Source organism: Nicotiana tomentosiformis, chromosome 3 (genome assembly GCF_000390325.3).
Source record: "Nicotiana tomentosiformis chromosome 3, ASM39032v3, whole genome shotgun sequence".
NCBI classification, from domain to species: domain Eukaryota; kingdom Viridiplantae; phylum Streptophyta; class Magnoliopsida; order Solanales; family Solanaceae; genus Nicotiana; species Nicotiana tomentosiformis.
Genome location: NC_090814.1, coordinates 38,434,240 through 38,457,236, shown reverse-complemented (window position 1 = coordinate 38,457,236; position 22,997 = coordinate 38,434,240). Strand labels below are relative to the sequence as shown.

At 39.5% G+C, this 22,997-nt stretch overlaps 3 protein-coding genes across 3 annotated transcripts; all 3 read right to left on the bottom strand.

Annotated features, from left to right (window-relative positions):
- Positions 1-519, bottom strand: LOC138891440 (uncharacterized). Its single transcript, XM_070198253.1, has one exon. It carries the CDS (start codon positions 517-519, stop codon positions 1-3), a length of 519 nt encoding a protein of 172 aa, XP_070054354.1.
- A 714-nt stretch (positions 520-1,233) lies between these two features.
- LOC117278495 (uncharacterized) lies at positions 1,234-2,358 on the bottom strand. The gene is made up of 5 exons (XM_070198252.1): positions 2,231-2,358; positions 1,967-2,093; positions 1,611-1,889; positions 1,419-1,538; positions 1,234-1,338 (listed from the first exon to the last, which is right to left on the bottom strand). The coding sequence occupies exons 1-5, from the start codon at positions 2,356-2,358 to the stop codon at positions 1,234-1,236; spliced, it is 759 nt and encodes a 252-aa protein (XP_070054353.1).
- Positions 2,359-15,712: 13,354 nt separating this feature from the next.
- On the bottom strand, positions 15,713-20,399 carry LOC104103220 (putative proline-rich receptor-like protein kinase PERK6). Its single transcript, XM_009611111.3, has 9 exons — positions 20,249-20,399; positions 18,987-19,968; positions 18,062-18,619; positions 17,839-17,925; positions 17,673-17,743; positions 17,491-17,567; positions 17,214-17,355; positions 16,891-17,052; positions 15,713-16,337 (listed from the first exon to the last, which is right to left on the bottom strand). Exons 2-9 carry the CDS (start codon positions 19,891-19,893, stop codon positions 16,089-16,091), a joined length of 2,253 nt encoding a protein of 750 aa, XP_009609406.1. The 5' UTR covers positions 19,894-19,968; positions 20,249-20,399; the 3' UTR covers positions 15,713-16,088.
- Positions 20,400-22,997: the final 2,598 nt, after the last annotated feature.

Here is a 22,997-nt window from a genome sequence, read left to right as displayed (position 1 = left end):
TTATTTATTTCTCAACTTTCGAACTTGCCTATCAAGGATGACAACTGGGATCTCTTCGTAGGACAATTCTTCATTAACCTCGATGGTCTCAACCGGCACAATAGCGGACGAATCTCCAACTACCTTCTTCAACATGGACACATGAAATACCGGGTGTACTAATAACATCTCAGGTGATAGCTCAAGTTTGTACGCTACCTGACCGATCCTTTGAATGACTCTATACGGCCCGACATACCTCGCACTCAATTTCCCTTTCTTTCCAAACCGCATGATCCCCTTCATGGGGGAGACCTTCAAGAACACCCAATCATCTTCTTTGAACTCTAAGTCTCTGCGACGAACATCCGAATAGGATTTCTGGCGACTCTGGGCATTTTTCAACCGCTCTTTTATGATCTTAACCTTCTCCATAGCCTGATGCACAAGGTATGGCCCTATCAGTTTAGCTTCTCCAACCTCGAACCATCCAATCAGCGATCTACATCTCCTATCATACAAGGCCTCAAATGCCGCCATCTGAATACTGGCACGAAAGTTGTTATTATAAGCAAATTCTATCAGCAGCAAATGATCATCCCAGCTACCCTTGAAGTCAAGCACACAAGCACGCAACATGTCTTCAAGCGTCTGAATAGTCCGCTCTGCTTGCCCGTCGGTCTGTAGATGGAAAATGTGCTAATATTCACCTGAGTACCCAACCTTTGCTGAAATTTCCTCCAAATATTGGCCGTGAACTGAGCCCCTCGATCTGAAATGATTGAGACTGGAATGCCATGAAGCCTGACTATTTTCTTGATATACAATTGATCATATTGTTTTGCGGTGTCGGTGGATTTAACTGGTAAGAAGTGTGCTGATTTCGTGAGTCGATCCACGATCACCCAAATTGAGTCAAACTTGTGCGATATCCCTACCACAAAATCCATATTGATCATTTCCCACTTCCACATTGGAATTTTTATATTTTGTGCCAACCCACCGGGCCTTTGATGCTCGACCTTCACTTGCTGACAGTTTGGACATTTTGCCACAAAGTTCGCCACACCCCTCTTGGCACTACGAAATTTAGGGTTTTTAGTTAAAAAATTTACGGGGCCTTACAGAGGCTCTCCCTATTAAGTTTCTTGCCCTGTGAGAAATCCCTATTCCTTGAATTCCACACCTATAGCGATGGAATTTTTTCGTAGGAAGCTCGTATACCTTCCCCCATTTTGGACGGCCAATAGCCTCCTACCATATTCTTTCAGCATCCTCGTCCGAAGGTTGGGTTGGCTCGCCCAATTCACCAGCTAGCTGACTACGAATGAATTCTTCCATGTTACTTTGGTAGCGACCCTACATTATTTTAAATTAAATTAGTATTTAAAATTCTTATAAAAGTAAATTATAACACTTAAAGAAAATTAAAAGCTTACATATGCAGTCTCTACCCGTTCCTCGACCCACCTATCTCCATCCCCCTCTTTCTTCTTCTTTAAAATATGCGTCTCCTTGAATAGTTCATCCTGGCTCATTGGACGCCCATACTTATTTTCCTGAAAACAAATTAATTTAGTTAATTAATAAAATTGATATACTTAGAAAGGTAAAATAATTTAAGAAATTACCAATCTTCTTTTTATTGTCCCGATGTAGATAGCACCCCTAGTGTGCAAGGAGCCCCTCTTCTTGGATGAGCGAGCTTTCTTTTCTTTTTCGCTCCTCCGTAAGAAATTCTCGGTCTGCCATTGCCTTAACAAATCATCCCATAAATGTTGCAGACACCAGTCATGCCTCTTTTTCTTCTTTCTACCATCCAAGAAATGATCCGCTAATCTCTTGCGGGCTTTATGATGAAAATTTGCAGCCACTTCCTCGCTATAGCAGTCTTCCCATACACACTTGCTCTGCATTTCAAAAGTTAAATATTAGATGGAAACATCATAAATATAAATTATTAAACTGCTTAAAACAACATTTATACCTTAAACTGATTGAAAATTTGCTCTTTCAGTGAGTATGGAAAATTAGTCCAAGTCGCATAAGGGCCATCATAAAGCTTTTTGATCGCATTAGTGATTATCTTCGTAGTCTGCTTACTCGGCTTGAACCTGCAATTTAACAATAAAAACACATGAATATATAAGTAAAAATATTATAAAACAATAAACGTAAAAATAACAAATAACTCTTACCCGTCACCCTTAAGGACTATGATGATCCTGCCATAACGATCATAATGCACTACCTCTGGATCATCATCCTCAGCATGTGTATTAGAGGCACATGTAGACAGTGTAGGGGGCTCAGAGCTGCTGTCTCACGGGCGAAGGCCTGAAATGGATCGAGACGATGATGAAGATGGTTGCGATCCATGTGACTGCGACATAGCTGGATGCAATCCATATGGCTGTGATACTGATGGGTGTGACCCGAGTGGCTATGATATGGATGCATGCGATCCATGTGGCTGTGATATGTAGGGATGCGATCCACGTGGCTGTGATGCAGATGGCTGCGATCCACGTGGTTGTGATACATATGGTTGCGATCCACGTGGCTGTGAGGCAGCTGGATTGTACGTTGGACGTATAGTCCTATGGCCCTGTGATGGAAGACCTGGTGTCTGGATGAAGGTGTAGGCCTCGTGATGCTGTGGTAGCTCAGTATAGCCGTGTGGATGGAAAGACAGGACAATTGTGGAAGACATGGATCTGGCGGTTCGAGCTGGTCTCAAAGGCTGGAAATTTGTCTATGTTGGTGACCTTAAGGTATATTTTACATGATCCAATTATAGTATGCAGTAACAAATAATGAAACTTAACAAGAGGTAAACATATTGCTTTCTGCTCAAACTACCTTGCATATGCAATCATTTCAATTATAGTATGTGTATTAAAAATTAGCAGAAAATGCCATGTTAGAAATCGTTCTCATACAAGTAGCTTCCATAATCACTCTGAAAGACAAATGATAGGAAGTCAAATTTAAGCTAAAGAATTGGCTGAAAAGGGTCCCAGAATCTTATATTATCTGATTTGTTTTTAAGACAAAAAATCAAGAACAGTGCAATGAATGTATCCATAGTTCTATTTTACTAATTTGTTATCTTCACTTAATGGTTCTTTAAAGAAAATACATTTTATTATGACAACAATTATTGCATTTCAATTCCAAACAAGTCGTGATCGGCTTTACGAATCTTTACTATCCATGTGGCTCCATTTAAGCATTTTTTCATTTTCTCTTTTTAAAAAATTCAATTAGGTGAAAAATGAATTGCCAAGTACATTCAAGGCCTATCATTATCAGCAACTCTGAAAGACAAATGTATGTTGGATCATTGGCCTTCCTTGGATGATATAGAATGGTGATGTCATAATCCTTAAGCAGCTCCAACCATCTCTGCCACCGCGAGTTAAAATCCTTCTATTTAAATAGATGTTGTAGACTCCGATGATCAGTAAAAACCTCACAACGGACACCGTACAAATAGTGCCACCAGATCATCAAGGCATGAACAATAGCCGCTAACTCAAGGTTGTGGACAGGATAGTTCTTCTCATGCACCTTCAGCTATCTAGACGCGTACGCAATCACCCTACTGTCCTGCATCAGCACCGCGCCGAGACCAATGCACAACGCATCACAATACACCGTATAAGACCCTAAACATGTAGGCAATACCAACACTGGTGCTGTAGTCAAAGCATTCTTGAGCTTTTGAAAGCTATGCTGGCACTCCTCGGTCTACCTGAACGGAGCACCCTTCTAGGTCAATCTGGCCATAGGTGCTGCAATAGACGAGAAACTCTCTACGAATCGACGGTAGTAACCCGCCAAACCAAGAAAACTCCGGATCTCAGTAGTTGAGGACGGTCTAGACCAACCCTACACTACTTCAATCTTCTTTGGATCGACCTTGATCCCCTCACTCGATACTACATAACCCAAAAAATGCCATTGAATCTAGCCAGAATTCACACTCCGAAAATTTTGCATATAACTTCTTCTCTCAAGGTCTGAAGCACTGTCCTCAGGTGCTGCGTATGATCCTCCCGACTCCGAGAGTACACCAGAATGTCGTCAATTAACACAATGACAAAAGAGTCAAGATAGGGCTGAAATACACTATTCATCAAGTGCATGAATGTTGCCGGGGCGTTGGTCAGCCCAAAAGACATCACAATGAACTCGTAATGACCATACTGAGTCCTGAAGGCAGTCTTCGGGATATCTGGCTCCCGAATCTTCAACTGATGATAGCCTGAGCGCAAGTCGATCTTAGAGAATACCCTGGCTCCCTGAAGCTGATTAAATAGATCATCAATACGTGGAAAAGGATACCTGTTCTTCATTGTAACCTTGTTCAACTGGCGATAATCAATGCACATTCGCATAGAACTATCCTTGTTGTTTACACACAAATCAGGAGCACCCCAAGGTGATACACTAGGCCGAATGAAGCCCTTATGTAGCAACTCTTGAAATCGTTCCTTTAATTCTTTCAACTCTGTTGGGGCCATACGATAAGGTGGAATAGAAATGGGCTGAGTGTCCGGTAACAAATCAATGCTAAAGTCAATATCTCTGTCGGGTGGCATGCCCCGAAGATCTGCCGGAAATACGTCTGTAAAATCCCTCACTACTAGAACTGACTTGACGGTAGAAGTATCAACACTAACATCCCTCACATAGGCCAGATACGCATCACACCCTTTTTAACCATTCTCTAAGCTTTAAAAAATGAAACAACCCTACTAGGAACATGATCTAAGGTACCTCTCCACTCTAGCCGCGGTAGACCTAGCATAGCCAATGTCACCATCTTGGCGTGACAATCAAGGATAGCGTGATAAGAAGACAACCAGTCCATGCCCAAAATGACATCGGAATCTATCATACTGAGCAATAATAAATCGGCTCTGGTCTCAAACCACTAAGAACAACCAAACACGACTGATATACCTAGTCAACAATAATAGAATCACCCACGGGTGTAGATACATAAATAGGTGAACTCAAAGAATCATGGGATACATCCAAATACGAAGCAAAATAAGATGACACAAAGGAATAAGTGGAGCCTGGATTAAATAAAACTGATGCATCTTTATGACAAACCGGAACAGTAGGTGTGATGACAAAGTCGGATGCAACTGCCTCCATCCTAGTAGGAAGGGCATAATATCTGGCCTGGCCTCCCCTTCTAGGGCGACCTCCACCTCTAGCTGGATGTTCAGGTGTGTGGTAGTTGGTGCTGTAACCATAGCTTCTCTCTCCTCTCTATCCCGGGTCAGCATACCCTCTAACCACTTAGCAATCCTTACTACCTACTGGTACGCAATATCCATCTCCAACTCTCGGGCTATGCTTAATCTGATACTGGGGTTGAGCTTCTCAATAAACCGATGAACCCACTCTCGAACAGTAGCAACCAAGGTCAGTGGATGCCTAGCCAAATCACTAAATCAGACCGCATACTTTGACACGGTCATAGAACCTTGGCGCAACTGCTCAAACTCTGTGCGCCATGTATCTCTGAGACTCTAGGGAACATACTCCCTCAAGAACATGTCTGAGAACTAAGTCTAAATGAGTGAAGCTACCTCTGCCGGACTACCCAACTCGTATACGCGGCACCACTGATAGGCCGCTCCTCTAAGCTGGAACGTAGTGAAGGAAACCCCACTAGTCTCCGCAACACCCATAGTACGGAGGATACGGTGGCACTCCTCAGGAAAACCCTGGGCATCCTCTGACGCCAAGCCACTGAAAGTAGAAGGGTGGTACTTCTTGTACCTCTCAAGTCTGAGCTGCTCCACCTCAGAAACTGCTGCCCTAACCTCGGGCTGAACTGGAGCTACCGGCTGCATTGGTATGATTTCTGTAACCTGGTCGACCTGAACCCACTGCTCTGGGGTATGAGCGGCTGGAGTCTGTGCTCCTCCCCTGGCATGAGATGTGGCTAGAGCAAGTAGGATCAATCCAGCCTGAGCCAAGGTGCTGAACATGCTCAAAAAATGGGTTAGAGTCTCCTGGAGGGCTGGTACAGCAACAAGTGTCTCAGGTGCCTGCCCTCCAGCTGGAGCTACTGGTGGCTTATCTGTAACAGCTCGTGCGGGTGCCTTGGCTGCACCATGCGGACGTCCTCGGCCTCTACCCCAGCCCTGACCTCTCGCAGGGCACGGATGTCTGGTCATCTGATCCATCTGTACATGTCCTCACCATTTATGAGAGAATAGAAAGACAAATATTAGAATCCGAAGTCAAAATCTCGCATGAGAAGGAATCAAAGAAGTGAATCTTTTTCTAACAGTTCCATAGCCTCCCGAAGATAAGTACAGACGTCTCTGTACCGATCCCCGAGACTCTACTAAACCTGCTTGTGACTGATAACGCCTATGAACCTAGAGCTCTGATACTAACTTGTCACGACCCCAACTTCCCTCCGTACGATGTCGTGATTGCACCTAGTCTCTAAGACTAGGTAAGCCTAAAAATTTGCGAAATAACTGAATAATAAACCAAACTCCAATCTCAACACATGATATAATAATAGAAACTGCGATTTAAATAATTAAAACTCCCAAAACCCGGTAGAAATAAGTCACAAGCTTCTAAGAGAAAATACTATGTGTCTCTATACATTAAGTCTAAAGCAAATAAGGGAAACAACATAATAAGGATAGAGGGGGACTCCGAGGTTTGCGGACGCTGACAGATATACCTTGAAGTCTCTACGTGCAGTCCAACTGGTATCTGGCCTGGTGGGAGGAACCTGGATCCGCACAAAAAGATGTACAGAAGTAAAGTATGAGTACACCACAACGATACCCAGTAAGTGCCAAACCTAACCTCGGTAGAGTAGTGATGAGGCCAGGTCAGGGCCCTACTTGTTTAAAACATAAGTAAGACAAAAGATATAATAATATTTTGAAAAGACTGAGAATTTAATTAACAAAAAGTTTCAAAAAATAATAGCACAACAAATAGAGGTAAACAACAGTGGCACTCCCGAGGTAACACCTCGTAGTCTCAAAAGTAAATATGCACGGCAGGGGGGGATCTCTCGAGGTACCGACTCGTAATCCCAAAGTAAATATGCAAGACATGGGGATCTCCCAAGGTATCGCCTCGTAGTCTCAAAGTAAATGTGTAAGATGTGGGGATCTCCCGAGGTACCGCCTCGTAGTCCCAAAGTAAATATGCAGCAGATAATCGAAAGAACAACAAATTACAGCAAGAAATCTTACAGTTAAGGATTTAAATTAAATCAAGGGAAGCAAGTAATTCAACTAAGCATGTTGCACAAATTGCAAGTAAGAGTTAATGCACGTAGACATGTGATATTAGGCTAAACATGATCACTACATATGCTAAGGCAACTCAGTTAAGGAATTTAAAAGAAGATAACTCAGCAATAACTGAAATTTCCATAATTAGCCCGTGTACGCACTCGTCACCTCGCGTACATGGCGCTCACATATCACAGGTTGTTACAACAGTCCCAAATCCAAAGGGAATTTTTCCGCACAAAGTTAGACAAGCCACTTACCTCAAATCAAGCTCAATCAGTTAATAAGAACGCCTTTCTCTTGACTTTCTGACTCCGACTAACCCAAATCTAGACAAAAGCAATTTCATATTATAAATATAACTATAAGAAACTAGTCTAATTAATGAAATTAAGACTTTAACAAGAAATTAGAAAATCGCTCCAAAAAGTCAACTCGGGCCCACGCCTCGGAATCGGGTAAAAGTCATAAAATACGAACACCCATTCAACCACGAGTTCACCCATACCTACTTAAATCCGATACCAAAATCCCAATTAAAACTTCAAAATTTAGTATAAGAACTTTCTTCCATTTTCCCCCAATTTTCCACCCCGAAACACTAATTAAATGGTGAAATTAAAGACATATTCATGGGAATTAACCAAAACTAGGTAAGAATCACTTACCCCAAACAACCCACGTGAAAATCTCTCCAAGAATTGCCTAAATCCGAGTTCTCAGATCCAAATTGTGAAAAATGACATAAACCCTCGATTTTTGAAATTAATACTGCTGCCTAGGCATTCTTCTTTGCGAACGCGGAATCTGCCTCGCGTTCACGAAGCACAAAAAGCTATTGACCAAATTTCCCTCTTACACAAACGCGAGGGTCTACTCGTGAACGCAGTGACTACTGCCCCAGGCCTCCGTGAATGCGGAGCCTCACTCGTGATCGTGTAGGCCTAATGCCTGCTACCCCCACTAACCGTTCCTCTTCATGAACGCGTGGACCATCTCACGAACACGTAGACCTAAAAATCCAAAGCTTCGCGAATGCGGGACCTGCTTCGAGAACGCGAAGGCAAAGCTTCCAGTGACACTCAACCACCGAAATCTAAATTCCAATCTGCTAACCTTCCGAAATCCACCCGAGGACCTCCGGACCTCAACCAAACCTACCAACAAGTCCTAAAATATCATACGAACATGCTCGAAGAGTTAAGTCACATCAAACAACACTAGAATCACGAATTGCATATCGATTCAAGCCTAATGAACTTTAAAACTTTTAACTTCTACATCCGATGCCAAAACCTATCAAATCAAGTCCGATTGACATCAAATTTTGCACACAAATCGTAATTGACATTACGGACCTACAAAAACTTCCGAAATCAGAATCCAACCCCAATATCAAAAAGTTCACCCCTGGTCAAACTTTCCAAAAATCATCCAATTTTCCAATTTTTCAACTTTCGCCATTTGACGCCGAAATGACCAACAGACGTCCAAATCAATATCCGGACATGCTCCTAAGACCACCCTATGAAGCTATTGGAACCGTCAAAACTCTATTCCGGAGTCGTCTTCATACAATTCCAACTACGATCGATTCTTATGACTTAAACTTCCATTTTAGAGACTATGTGTCCCCTTTCACTCCGAAACCAGATACAAATCCTACCGTCAAGTCACGTAACCACAAAAATGAAATAATGGGAGCAGTAAGTAGGGGTTCGTGGATAATAGTCATAAAACGACCAGCCGGGTCGTTATAGGATCGAATCAGTGTTTCTAATATTGATGGCTCGAGAAGGATGATCTTCTAGGAGGTTTAGAGTTGGTAAAAAAAATCATTAGTTCAGGTTCTACAGGTATGGATTGATTTGGGGGCAACAGTTGGGCAGCGAAGTATGAGGAAGGGCATGGCGGGAGGTGTTTCGTAGTGGTTGAATTACTAGCACGTCAGGTATGAGTGGCCGATTAGCATATGGATTCCATGGCAGGATAGCCGCGTGCCTTGAGAAAGTTTAGAGCAGTTTGGGAAAATCATGGTAGAAAAGTGACTAGGTCTACGAATTGTATTTGCAGTGGTGGCCACTGTACTAAGGAACATTGAATATGGCAGGAAGGAGTTTTCTTGAAATGAAGAGGGTGTGAAGACTTGATTATCAATTTGGATGCAATGTGACTTTGCGTTTGAAATGTACTGTCGGACTTTTAGTTGATATCAATGGGAAAGGAACAGATTTGTACAGCTAGTGGAAGAGCATGGGCCTAGGATAGTTTTACTAATTTCGTGGTAATTGTACCCAGTGCAGCGTCATTTGGGAGATGCCGATATGGAATCCCATATGTGGGCTATCTCCTATGGACAGGTCTGCAATTGTATGATTTTGATGAAGTTTCTATGAAGAGTTCTGCTTACTATCCAGCGAAAGGTCGAATAGGCAATTGTGGCTGATAATTCAGGATGTTTATGAAAAACTTAACAGGAGGTCTCGAGAATTGGGCGGGTTAACAGTGCAAGATCATGGTGATTGAGAAGGAGGAACCTTTTTGGGTTCTAGATATATGTGATTGTAGCTTAAGGCTAAGTTGGGGAGCCCCACCATCTACGATCGGATCGCGTAGTGGTCTGCTTGTGTAGCTTCTGATTATCGGTGTATTGGTGGATTATTTATGACTAAGGAAAGAAAACATTAGGGGTAATTCGAGCAAAGGATTTGATGAATGTGTGCTATATTTGGCCTTATCGCTTCATGTTCAGATTTTTGGGAAGACTCAGAGTTTACGCTTCTGGTAGATGTGAGGTACAAGGAAAACTAAGTCATCTGGTTGCTTTTTTGGGAGTGTTCATGTGCTGACAGCACTAGAGTTCGGCTTATATTCGGGACCAAGTCAGAGCGGGTCACTCAAGGTGAGTGCGGATTTAGTTTGTTATGTTTTGAATAGGGCTATTATTATTTCTAAGGCAAGTCGAGAGTAAATTGGAATGAGTTGGGTCGGTTAGTGATGGTTGAATCAGCACGATTGTGGCAATGATCAGTTCCTTCAGCATGTGGAGTTATACATGTAGTTTGTGGTTGTACGTGTAGGCTTGACAGCCACCATAACTTGATTGATTTGGGAGTTATTTGGCTCATATGGCCTTCTTGTTTAAAAGGATTTCGGAAGGATTATGTCGATTTAGACCACAACCTGAGGTTTGTATTTTCTGTGGTTATGGGATTTCGGTTGCGTGTTGCATTTGTTCTTCTGAATGAATTTAAGTGAAAGAAATCTAGCAAATGAAGTATTTATTTTACTACTAATTCAGGGATTATGATGAATTCTGGTATTCTCGCGCAGCGGTATGATAGGTGCGGTGAGCGGCATGGGAATTTTTAAAGTTGAGGAATCAAGGTTATGGTTTGGTGTTGACAAGAATGTCACGGGCTCGGATGAGCAGGGATGTTCAGAGTAAGCTGGCATTTTCTTTAGTGTCATGTGAGAACGATGTTCTATGTAAGAGGCTTTGTGTATTGATTTGCGGATTCTTGATTTGCTTTACAGAATTTGAACGGTTGGTGGTATCGATGTTTAGTTGTGAAAAATTTAAAACCAAACACAGAGTTTTTTGTAAAAATCGCAAATGTAAGAGTTTATACATGGGAGGCGTTCTATCCCTTGGATTGTGGACTGTGTGAGTTTGTCCCGGATTGGGCGGTTGTTCTTATGTGCCATGGAAAAAGGTTATTGTGGGTCCTTGAAAGGTTATTAGCCCAGTATGGTATGATCAAAATCGTCTTGGGGTTTGTTGATGGGTCTAAATGTAAATGTGTGCTCTACATCAGGCCGGGTGTGTGCATTCGGCATAACATTGCTTATGGAGGAGTCTTCGGGCATTGAATGTTATTTCAGCTGTAAGCTATTCCATGTAAATATCTATTGTGCCATATGTGTTGTAAGATGGCTTGATTATTCACACATATGTTGAGGTCCCGTGTAGCTTGTGGTATTGTATGAGCAATATGGCTCTCGAGATGCAAATAATTTATTGCACCTTAGTTGCGCTTGAGTTTTGTAGCATATGTCGCTATCCATATCCCCAGGGATTGCATTGGGCACTTTGTGTGCTTGTGGTCGATATTAGGGCATTTCGTAGGTATAAGCATTATGGCTTGATGGGTGCTTCCATATTTATTGTTATGTGTGGATCGGGTGGCACACCGCCACAGGTATGTTATTTGGATCGGGTTGCACGCCGCAATGGTATTATATTTGGATCGAGTTGCACGCCGCAACAATATTATGTGTGGATCGGGTTGCATGCCGCAAAAACGAGATGTAGAGTATGGTTCCCGATATCTATTCTTGTGCATTTTGTTTCTCATTCTCTGAGAAAGGCTCGTAACATCTTTTCGGTTGTTTCATTAGTTAAGTGGCTGGGTAGTTCTTTCCTAGAGTTCGTTTTTCCTTATATATACCATATTCAAGTTGTGGCTTGTTGGCGTATTGATGGCGTCATATGAGATCTTGGTCAGTGTTTGAGAGGGATTATTGCCTGAGCAGCTTGTACTGGGTGAGACTAGATTATTGGACTTGAAATTAGTGCAATCAGATTTATATAAGGTACATTAAAGAGAAAATACCTATATTCAGTTCAGAATAGGGTAATGGTTTTTGTCGGGAGGAGAGATTCCATGATTTATTGATTCGACAGGTGGTTATGAGTTTCTACACGTCTCTTTTATCGTGGCAGTATTGCGAGAATTGGAACAGAGCTTATATGTGTTATGAGATGTATTGTGGGCATCAGATTCGTGAAATTGCAGCTAATGTGGTTGGGGGATGTTATTATCGGCAGCCGTCTTATGTGGTACATGGTGTGATTTCAGCATAGATGCATGATCGTGTCTTGTTATAGTGTGTGGTAATTGATACAGTGTTTGTATATTTGAATCAGGTGTGGTAGAGAAATTCGGATGTTGAAATTTGGTTCTAAGGCTTATTGACTAAACAAAAGGGAGAATCTTCTGTCTGGCTCGAGCTAACATGATCACCTGGGTTGTAGTGGCACGGGCAGGTGCACGAGCTGTTAAACAATGATTTTGGACAACTCCGGAGCAGTTCTTGGCACGTTCGAGGACGAACGCATGTTTAAGTGGCGGAGAATGTAACGACCAGATCGGTCGTTTTGAGCTCTACCGCGTCGTTCGTCGATTTGAGGTCTTGAGTAGCTTCACTTCAGGTATTATGACTTGTACTTGTGGTCGGAATTTAATTTTGGAAAGTTCGGAGTTTATTTGGAATAAAATTCTAAATTCGAAAGCTTTAAGTTGGAAGAGTTGACCAAGGGTTGACTTTTGAGTAAACGACCTCGAAATCGGTATTTGAAGATTCTAGTAGGTTCGTATGATAATTTCAGACTTGGGCGTATGTTCGGGTCGAGTATCGGGTGGCCTGGGAGTATTTCGGTGCTTATTACGGAAGGTTGGCATTTTTTAAAGGTTTAAGGATTCCCTAAATTTGGGTTGAAGTGAATTTTGATGTTATCGATGTCCGTTTTGGATTCCGAGCTTGGGAATAGTTCCGTATGATGATTTTGGTCTCAGGAGCGTATTCGGACATTGATTTGGAAGTCCGTAGGTTGTTTCGGCGTCAATTCGCGAAAGTTAGAAATTAGATGATTTTTGGGAAGTTTGACCCGGAGTGGACTTTTGATATCGGGGTCAAATGTTGATTCTGGAAGTGGGAGTAGGTCCGTAATGTCAATTATGACTTGTGTGCAAATATTTGAGGTCAATCGGACTTGATTTGATAGATTTCGGCATCGAATGTAGAAGTTTGAAGTTTTAAAGTTCACTAAGCTTGAATTGGGGTGCGATTTATAGTTTTGATGTTGTTTGATGTGATTTGAGGCCTCGAGCAGGTTCGTGTCTTATATTGGGAATGGTTGGTATGATTGGACGGGGTTCCGAGGGCCTCTGGTGTGTTTTAGGGTAGTTTCTGACCAAGTTTGGCTGAGTTGCTGCTGCTGATGTATGGTGTCTGGTTTTGTTCTTTGCGAACGTGAAGGTGTCCATGCGTTCCCGAAGAAGGATCTGTTGGTTGCTGACATTTTGTGCTACACGTTCATGACTAAGGCGTCGCGTTTGCGTAAGGTAAGAAGGTGAAGCTACGCATTCGCGATTGGGGCATTACGTTCGCGAAATGGAAACTGGGCTGGTGAGAATTTTAGCCTTTGCGTTCGCGGAGGGTGAACCACGTTCACGAAGGTTCGCCTGGTAAAGCATCGCGTTCGCGAGCTGTGACTCACATTTGCGAAAGGCAGCTTTTGAGCTGGAGCTGGTATTGCTTCGCGAACACGAGGGACTTGCCGCGTTCGCGAAGAAGGTCGCCTGGGCAGTGTATAAGTTAGCAAATACGGGTTTTGGCTCATTTTATCTCAAATCTTCCATGGAAGCCTAGCATGAGGCGATTTTGGAGGAGCTTCTTCGTCACCCATCACTAGGTAAGTGATTCCTTCACGTTGTGAGATAAATACATGGTTTATGTATGGATTTAAATATGGGAATTGATAGAAATTTTAAATTTTGAAGAAAAACCTAGAAATTAGTATTTTTAGATTTTGACCACGAAATTAGACATGGAACTAGGAATAAATCATATATTTGAGTTTGTCATGGTATGTGTAAAGGTTATCTTCGAAAAATTTCGGAACCCGGGCACGTGGCCCGAGGGTTGATTTTATCGACTTTTCGAGCAGAGTTAAGAATTGTTTAAATTTATTAATTATGAGAATTATGGTGTGTTTTTATTGGTTTGCACATTGTTTAACTAGTTTTGAGATGTTTTATTTTGAGTTGAGGTGTTAGAGAGGTGTTGGAGTCGGTTATGGAACTTCGGAGCGAGGTAAATCTCCTGTCTAACCTTGTGAGGGAGAAACTACCCCTAGGTGATATTTATTGTTATGTGCAACTAGTTGTGGGTGCTACATAGCACGAGGTGACGAGAGTCCGTACGTAGCTAAAGCATGTTTATGTCCGGGTAGACTTAGGATCTTATCATGGTAATATTTGAATTATTTAAATTCATTTTGGTGGCTTAATTAATTGAAGTTATAATTGAAATCGATTTAGAAATAAATATATGTACACTAGGCCAAGCCTTAACACTTTGAGTATTGGGCGAGTTATTCCAGGAATGGTAGAGATTATATTCATATTAAGCTCATGTGTTGTATTGTAAACACGGGTACGATCATAGCTTCATTCATTCGTTGAACCTTGGGGATTACCATTAGCATTGAGGTCAATCACTCGCGTCTCGTAATTCGGTAACTTTCTTCCTTTCTTTTCTTGTGGAGCGGGCCGAATGCCTCGGTAGTATATAGATGTATCTATGGATCGTGCCGCACATCCCTCGGCAGTGTACACGTTATTTTGGATCGGGCCGAACGACCTCGACAGTATCGTGCGTATATCACTAGTAGTCCGAATATTCACGAGCTAATCTTTCCACTGATGCCCAACTCTTTATATGGTATTCCTTGTTTACTGGTTATGACACTTGACATTTATGAGCTGTTAATGTAGAATGCGAGATTTAGAAATTTTTGCTTTAAAAGAAATAATTGAAAAATTATGAAATTTCAGATTTACTCCACTATTGCTGTGCACTTCATATCTGTTATGAACTATCATGTTATTTATTTTGAACCTCTAGTAAGTGTCGATGGAGACCCCTCGTCAGTACTTCTCCGGTATTAGGCTAGATACTTATTGGGTACGCGTTGATTTACGTGCTTATGCTGCACTTCTGCACTAAATGTGCAGGATTTGACACGTTCATTTGGTGATCATTTTGGCGCGTAGGCACATCTGTTGAGGAGACTTTACGTGAGCTGCAACCCAGGCCACGCATCGCAGTCCACTAAGTCTCCATCGTACTATTTATTTTATCCTATCTTATTTACATTATATTTTTATGTCGGAATGGTTTATTATTATTATACTCCTTAGAAATTTGCTCATGCACTCGTGACACCGGGTTTTGGGGATTTCCTTCGAGTTATTCATTGTTGTGGTTCGTGTAAATATTTTTATTTACTTTGTAAATTTTATTTTATACTGTTCAACTAAGGAAAATTACGATTTCAGAAATACTAAAATGAGTAACTAAATTGGTAAATCACTGTTGGCTTGCCTGACGGCGGCGTTAGGCGCTATCACGACTTCTAGTTGATTTTGGATCGTGATACCAAGAGCCTTCGTGCTTTTAATATAATATAGATAGATAGATAGATAGATATAGATTATAAGTTGGTATGTAGGTTAAAACGAGAATAGACAAGACGTAACTGGAATTTGAAGCTAAATAAGGAAAATGGTATCAACTGAATTATAAAATGTGAAACAAAATGAAATATCTAAATAGATTATACTATAGCTGCTTATACGGAGAAGTATACATAAACAAAATATTAATAAATAAGTACATACATCGGAGGAATACATTGAAAGTAATACACAATTATCATCCCAACTCCTCAACTCTAACAAAACAAAATGACTCGACTGATAAATAAACCCAGCCACATAATGATCGGGAGACGTTTTACTCTTTACCACCCTCAGTCTAATCTCTAAAGCTTCACAATGGATGTGGAAATACGTTATTATTCCACCATTATACCATTTTTCAATGCCCAAAGCATCCTCTTAAGTCCATAAAACGTGAGTTGTGTCTATAAAAAATTATTGTACGTAGAAGAGTTATTGTTTATAGCTCCATCGAAAGTTGAAGTGATCATCCTATTTTCCTCAAAGACGAATCTTTTGCTCAAGGACTGAGTTTTTTCTGCCGAAGTTCTTGGGATTCACCACCGGAATGGACAAATTCACCAGTAGTACCATGTTCACTGCTTGTGAATTCTTGGCTCGACATTCCAGATTTCCTGAACTTTTTAAGGTCATATGAACCTCCGTCGTATTCGGAACTTTCACCAGAACCAAACATTGCGCTATGACTCTTTTTCATTCCCTCGTTCAAATCATCCAGAGAAACATCACCTTCCAAAGCACGTACAACCTACAAGATAATTAATTAAGTATTTATTAGCCACTCTCTTTTACCATTTGAAATTCAAATATCTCTGAATTGTGAAGGCTTCGGAAGGCTTTTGGTAGAACTGAAACCCTATTATTTGGTGGTACATGATACAGTTGTTACTATTAGGCTACATCTCCAATTTTGACAACATAATTTAGTATTTGATAAAGAATGTATACACCGCTGAACTTAACAAAATATCAACAAGAATGGGGAAGATGGAAATGCCGTGGATGATGCACACAAGATGTACTAAAGTGACTTTTCGAAGTTCATTGTAAAAGGGAGTCCCCTCATTCATTTGTCAAGGGGAGTCCCTTGACTCACCATCACTATATTTTTCATCTAATCTTTTGTAAGGAATTGAAAGTGTTCAATCCTTTCATAGACTATGAAGTAGTAAGTCACTATGTCCTTCGTCTTCATGTATTTTACTTTGGAATGCTAATATATATATGTGTGTGTGTGTGTGTCGGGGGTTATGCCTAAACCCGCATAATGAGGCTTTATTGAACAAAAACAAAAAGCTAACCTGACTCATTTTTGGACGTCTTCTTGCAGAATGTCTGATGGATGCAGCAGCACAAGCCACCATACATAGCATCTCTTGGGCATCAAAATTTCCCTCCAAACGTGGATCTATCAATTCATCATAGTTTCCACCCTCTGTTGCACGAACGAGAATTGGCCTAGCCTGGATATATGTATATATATGTATTTAATAATGTAACTTTAAATAATTAATTTGATCAAATTAAGTGCATATGTGTTTTCATCCATAGGTCATGTCCTCTAATCATAAATATGTGAATCCAAAAAAACGTTGTTTCAATTATATCATTAATGAAAACATACCCAATCAACTAAGGTATCATCATCACTGTTGATGTCGATAGGACGACGCCCAGTTATAAGTTCCAAAAGCATAACACCATAAGAATAAACGTCAGACTTTTCAGTTAGCTTGCCACTTGAAGCGTATTCTGGTGCCAAATACCTGTTTGTTCAAATTTCATAAATACAGGTCAATGGTTATTCCAACCTATTGTAATATGGTGGATATTTGAACAATTATAGAACATTTTAAAACAACGAAAACATTAATAGTAGAACTGAAAAACGGATTACTCACCCAAAGGTACCCATGATACGCGTTGACACATGTGTATTAGTGTCTGAGGAAAGCTTAGCTAAACCAAAATCAGCCACCTGAAAACGACATTGGAAGAGAGGTAGTAGTTTAAACTTTTGTTAGAATTAAGTGAATTAGAAATTTGCCTAATGGAAGGTCTCCTAAAACACATAAGCAAATACCTTAGCTTCACAGTTATGGTCCAGTAGGATATTCGCAGCTTTAATGTCTCTATGAATGATGCGAGGGTGGCCTGTACGTAATTTATTTGAAAAAGTACTTTATGATGAAAAGTGAATGTACCTCCACTAAATACTAAAGCACAAAATTATGAACAATTGAACTTACAATCTTCATGAAGGTAGGCAAAACCTTTGGCAGATCCAAGTGCAATTTTAAGCCTCGTAGGGAAGTCCATAACTGGGCGACCAGGTCCTATAGGATGCAAAGAGATAAGGAAAAATGTCAAATAAAGACTTTCAAGTTCAGAAAAGTATGGTAAATAAAACAGATTTAATTTATGGGTAATATATTCTTTAAGTTGGTCATATACAAATTAAAGCATACGTACCATGAAGGTGATATTCAAGAGTGCCATTAGGAACAAACTCATACACCAACAACCTTTGAGATCCAGCAATGCAATATCCAACTAAAGATACAAGATGGCGATGATGGACACGACTAATGATCTCAACCTCAGCTTGAAATTCTCGTTCACCTTGCCCACTATTTGCTTTCAGACTTTTAACTGCTATCTCCTTACCATTAGGCAACACCCCTTTATGTACAAATCCAAAACCACCTTGTCCCAAAAGATTGGCCTTAGCAAATCCTCCAGTTGCTGCTGACAAATCGTCATACGTGAAACTGTTTTGGTTAAAACCAAGAGCCATTGATGGATGTGGAGGTGGCAATGGAGGTTGATGTGGACCAGAGAAAGCAGCAGAACTCATTTCACTGCTGCTCATCATTGGAGGTGGTGGTGGAGGTGCTATTGGCCAACTGAGTTCTGAACTTACATTAGTACTGACAGGTTGAGGAGTAGGCATCTTTACCATATGTTCAGTAGATTGAACTTTGTTGTTGTGCCAATTCCCATACTGTCCACTATTATAGTAGTCAGTACCTGGATATTGCATGAAATTATTGTCAAATACCAAGACATGATAACAAGGAAGTAAGTTCAACTTCTGCTTATTATGTTTTTCATTGTTTAGGCACTCACTATAGCCTGTTATTTCAACATCTTATTATGATAACAAATTTAAATTAACGAGCTCAAATCTCAAGCTCATATGATGATTTCAGGGTGAAAAAGAAAGTATAAATATGAAATAGCAATCGCACAAATCTCGTCCTCTTTATAGCTAGTCCATTGGAAATTAATTCTCTTAGTATGTTGCTAAATGCGAAAACATAGTATCCACAACATATATATATATGTTACCTATATTTATATAGGTAAGAGAATAAATAAAAAGCAATTCACATACTCTTGCCTCCATGAGAATTGTCCCTGTAGTAGCCCATTTGGTCGCGTGGCCTTCTCCTTTTGCGTTTGCAACAAGATATGAGGAAGACTAGCATGACAAGAAGTAATAGTCCTGCTCCTGCAGCAACTCCTACAATGATGGCTGTCCCGTTATCGTTAGATTTGCCATTATGATCTACCGACTTGCTTGGTGGCGACTTATGCTTCGGAGGGGAAAGAGCTCCAGAGTTGGGAGAAAAGGGAGACGGTGGTGGTGGCGGTGGAGGAGGTGGTGGGGGTGGAGGAGGCGGCGAACCTCCATTTGAATTTGAGGATTTTGATGGAGGTGAAGATTTATTGTCATTATTATTGTTATTGTTGCTATGACCATTATTGTTATTGTTGTTGTTGTTGCCGTTGTTGTTGCTACCATTATTGTTGTCGTTGTTCTTGTTACCGTTGTTGTTGTCGTTGTTGCTATCACCATTGTTGTTGTTGCTGTTACCTTTGTTGTTGCCATTGTTGTTATTGTTGCCGTTGCTATTGTCATTACTATTGTTGTTCCCGTTACTATTGTCATTGTTGTTGTTATTATTGTCGTTTCTATTGTCATTGTTTTTGTTATTGTTGCCATTGTTATTATCTCCGGAAGAAGATGAGTTATTATTATCCCCAGATGGTGGAGAAGGTGATGAATTATTTTGAGAAGGGGGAGATTGGGAATTTGAATCATTCGATGAAGATGAATCATCTTGGGATGGCGGAGAATTTGATGATGAGTCAGACGATGGGGAATTTGAAGAGGATGAAGGTGAAGGAGGTGAACCAGACGAGGATGATGGTGGTGAATTTGATGAAGAATCCGAAGAGGATGAATCTGAAGGTGGTGAATTGGATGATTGATCATCCTTAGATGATGAAGAAGACATTGTGATAAAGTCTTAATCACAATCTATGCCAAAACACGTCGTTTAAACCCTGCCGTTCTCCCAAAACAATGAGCCCTGTTCATTAAAGATAAAAAACAAGTAATTTTAACACAAAAAAGTGCATTTATCATTTAAGAAATCACGTGAAACATGCAACTCATAATTCTCAATATATAAACCTATGAATGAATGAAATATCAATCTTTTTTTCTTTCTTAACAATGAATATGATTTGTTATGAACAGGTATTATTGTAAAGAGTATGGAAGATGTTTATGTCTTGCAAAGACAAAAAAGAAAGAGAAAGAGAAAGAGAAAGAAAACAGAGAAAAAGTAGAAAGAAAAAAGATGACACCTTTAGGAGAATGGCAGGGAGAGGATTCTCAAAGCAAAGAGAAAAGATGTTGCATGATAATAGTTTTTACAAGTAAACTAAGAGCCGTCTTTCTGTCCTCATACTCTTCCTAAATTAAGGGACTAATCATGACTTTATTTTTAGTTAATAATAGGAGTATTGCTTTTAAATGGAAAATGTTGAACTTATAAACAAGGAAAATGCCAAATATATCCATCTGCTTTCGAGTATTGTCTACATTTAACCTCTGTTATACTATCCGGCCAAATTTACCCATACCGTTATACTATCCGGCCAAATTTACCCCTACCATAAGCAAACTTTTAAAAATTACCTCTCAATCCGTCAGGTGACCCAGAATCTCCCAAATCATTTTAATAAAGTCGCTTATTCTTTTTCTGGATCCACTATTTACGAAATAATTGACATTTACACGTTTTTTTAATTGAAAAAAAATATGAGAAACAAAAAATATAAAAATAATACAACAGTTAGTAAACAAAGTATAGTAAATTGAAGAATCTATATTAGGTAGCTTGTCTAAATTCCAAAAGTATTTACAACATCCCAACTTTAATGAATTTGTTGCACCAAAGATAGGAAAATTTACAAGTATTAGTGATAAAAGTTGAAGTTCCTTGGAGACTTTACATTATCAAATTCAACTTTGCTTTAATCAAATGCCTGTGCATTGTGCACTCTTATGTTAGTCGATCGAATATAACTAGACAATAACAAAATATATTCGAATATACACGATGATCATCTGCATATAATACACAATAAATAGGCCCATTGAATTCTACGGTGTGTATATTGTTGAAAAATAAATAAAATTTTAAACCAATTCCAAACTTATTATCACAAGAAGAGAAGTGAGGCATTGGTAATTAAAAATATCCATGAATAATATGTGTAGTCCAGTACCTTTAGCATTCACATAAATAGTAATTTCTGAAAATAATGGATCAAGAAGAAGAATAAGTGACTTAATTAAAATGATTTGGGAGATTCTGGGTCACTTAACGGATTGAGGGGTAATTTTTAAAAGTTAGCTGATGGTAGGGATAAATTTGGTCGGATAGTATAATGGTAGGATTAAATTTGGCTGGATAGTATAACGAAGGTTAAATATAGACAGTATCCGAAAGTAGAAGGATATATTTGGCCTTTTTCCCTATAAACAATTGGTTAAGAGGTTGTAATATCGCCTAGACACTTTTATTGGTCATCAAAAGAAGAAGACTAGCATAATTCATCTCTAAAAAATAATTTTATTTATTTATTTTGAGGCATGAGAATCAACGATGATACTATAAGTTCAAAGCCCAACATATGTTACTCTTTTCCACCTCTAGCGGCCCCTTTTTCACGTAAAATATTAACCAGACAAAAAGAATTTCTGAACTTGCTACAATTTAGTCTCAAAATCATGAGTACTAGAACTTTTTCAATCAACAATCTACTTTATTTTTATTTTAATTTATCTCCATTTTATTCTTAAGGTGATAGGTTTAGCCAATTATTGATAACGAGACACATGCAAACGTATATTGTGTATGTCGCGAGTTAGGACAATAATTAAACTATGTTTGTTTGAAGAAGAGGGAGTAGAATAGAAAATGAAATAAGGGAGCGTACTAAAGAGCTACTTTTCTCTTGTGAAGTAAATGAAGAAAGAGAGGAGACAAAGTAGAGAGATATGCAACTCCATAACAAAAAATCAGCTTCGTGAAATCTAGCAGAAGGATGAATTGTTGCATTTTACTTTGCTTTGTGATACCAAATGGTAATATGAGGCGGTAAATAATATCGGCTTGAAAACAAGGACTATTTGTGATATCTAAGGTTATTTTAGTCCTTAAAGACTGGCCATTAAGTTGAAGGGCCTCTAAATAATTTAAATACAACTCTGTTGAGATATGATGGGATAATATATAATTACTCTTTGTAGATGTTCCACTTTACCAGTTGTATACTTTGCAAGGGTCATATAACTCCTTTAACTTTATTTGAGTTGTAATAAATATCATATTTTTAGGGCAACCCCAATTTCAACTTAAATCGTGTATGACACGCGAATCATATTTTCGAAACATGTTTTTCTTTTTCTACACCATATAATTTCCTTTTGGTTATTTATTTATTTATTTATTTATTTATTTATTTTAACTTATTTTCGTTTCTTTTTCCCTATTCCTTTTCTCCTTCTCCCCAAACACGCTCCTTCTCAAGTCTCATTCTCCGGTTTGTCCCTTCACCCAATTAATTCATTCTTCTTCTTAGTTTTTCAATTTCAAATTTCTCCCATTTCTTTCTGATTCTTTTTGTTTTCGTTCCATCCCTCCCCCATTTATTTTCGTCCCGAGAAGATTTCTAAATGGTAAAATGGGGTTAGCTGAAGATTGCCTCGCCATAATCACCATTTTTTCCGTGTGAGAAATATTATAAGAAAATAAAAATATGAAAAGAAAGAAGAAAAAGAAAAAGAAAAAAGAAAAGAAAAGAGGAATAAAAAGGTAAAGTAGAAAGAAAAAAAGCATAATTGTAAAGGAACATTTTGCTTCAGTGTCACGATCCAAAATACCACCAACGGCCGTAATGGCACCTAACCTCCAAGGGTAGGTAAGCCAATCACACTAACATCATTCAATCAACAAGACAAGATATAATATGTCTGAATTATCACAAATAGTAGAATAAGTGATCAACATAAGCCAAAACGGTAATACATAATACTAACTCCCAA

Excerpts from the sequence above, each read along its gene's own strand:
- LOC138891440 (XM_070198253.1), bottom strand. The coding sequence starts at position 519 with ATGGCGGCATTTGAGGCCTTGTATGATAGGAGATGTAGATCGCTGATT.
- LOC117278495 (XM_070198252.1), bottom strand. The coding sequence starts at position 2,358 with ATGGATCGCAACCATCTTCATCATCGTCTCGATCCATTTCAGGCCTTC. Across the intron at positions 2,094-2,230 it reads CTGAGGATGATGATCCAGAG|GTTCAAGCCGAGTAAGCAGA; the intron begins GTAGTGCATTAT and ends GTTAAATTGCAG. Across the intron at positions 1,339-1,418 it reads AACGGGTAGAGACTGCATAT|GGTCGCTACCAAAGTAACAT; the intron begins GTAAGCTTTTAA and ends AAAATAATGTAG.
- LOC104103220 (XM_009611111.3), bottom strand. The coding sequence starts at position 19,893 with ATGTCTTCTTCATCATCTAAGGATGATCAATCATCCAATTCACCACCT. Across the intron at positions 17,926-18,061 it reads TCTTGAATATCACCTTCATG|GACCTGGTCGCCCAGTTATG; the intron begins GTACGTATGCTT and ends TGCATCCTATAG. Across the intron at positions 17,053-17,213 it reads ATGATACCTTAGTTGATTGG|GCTAGGCCAATTCTCGTTCG; the intron begins GTATGTTTTCAT and ends ACATATATCCAG.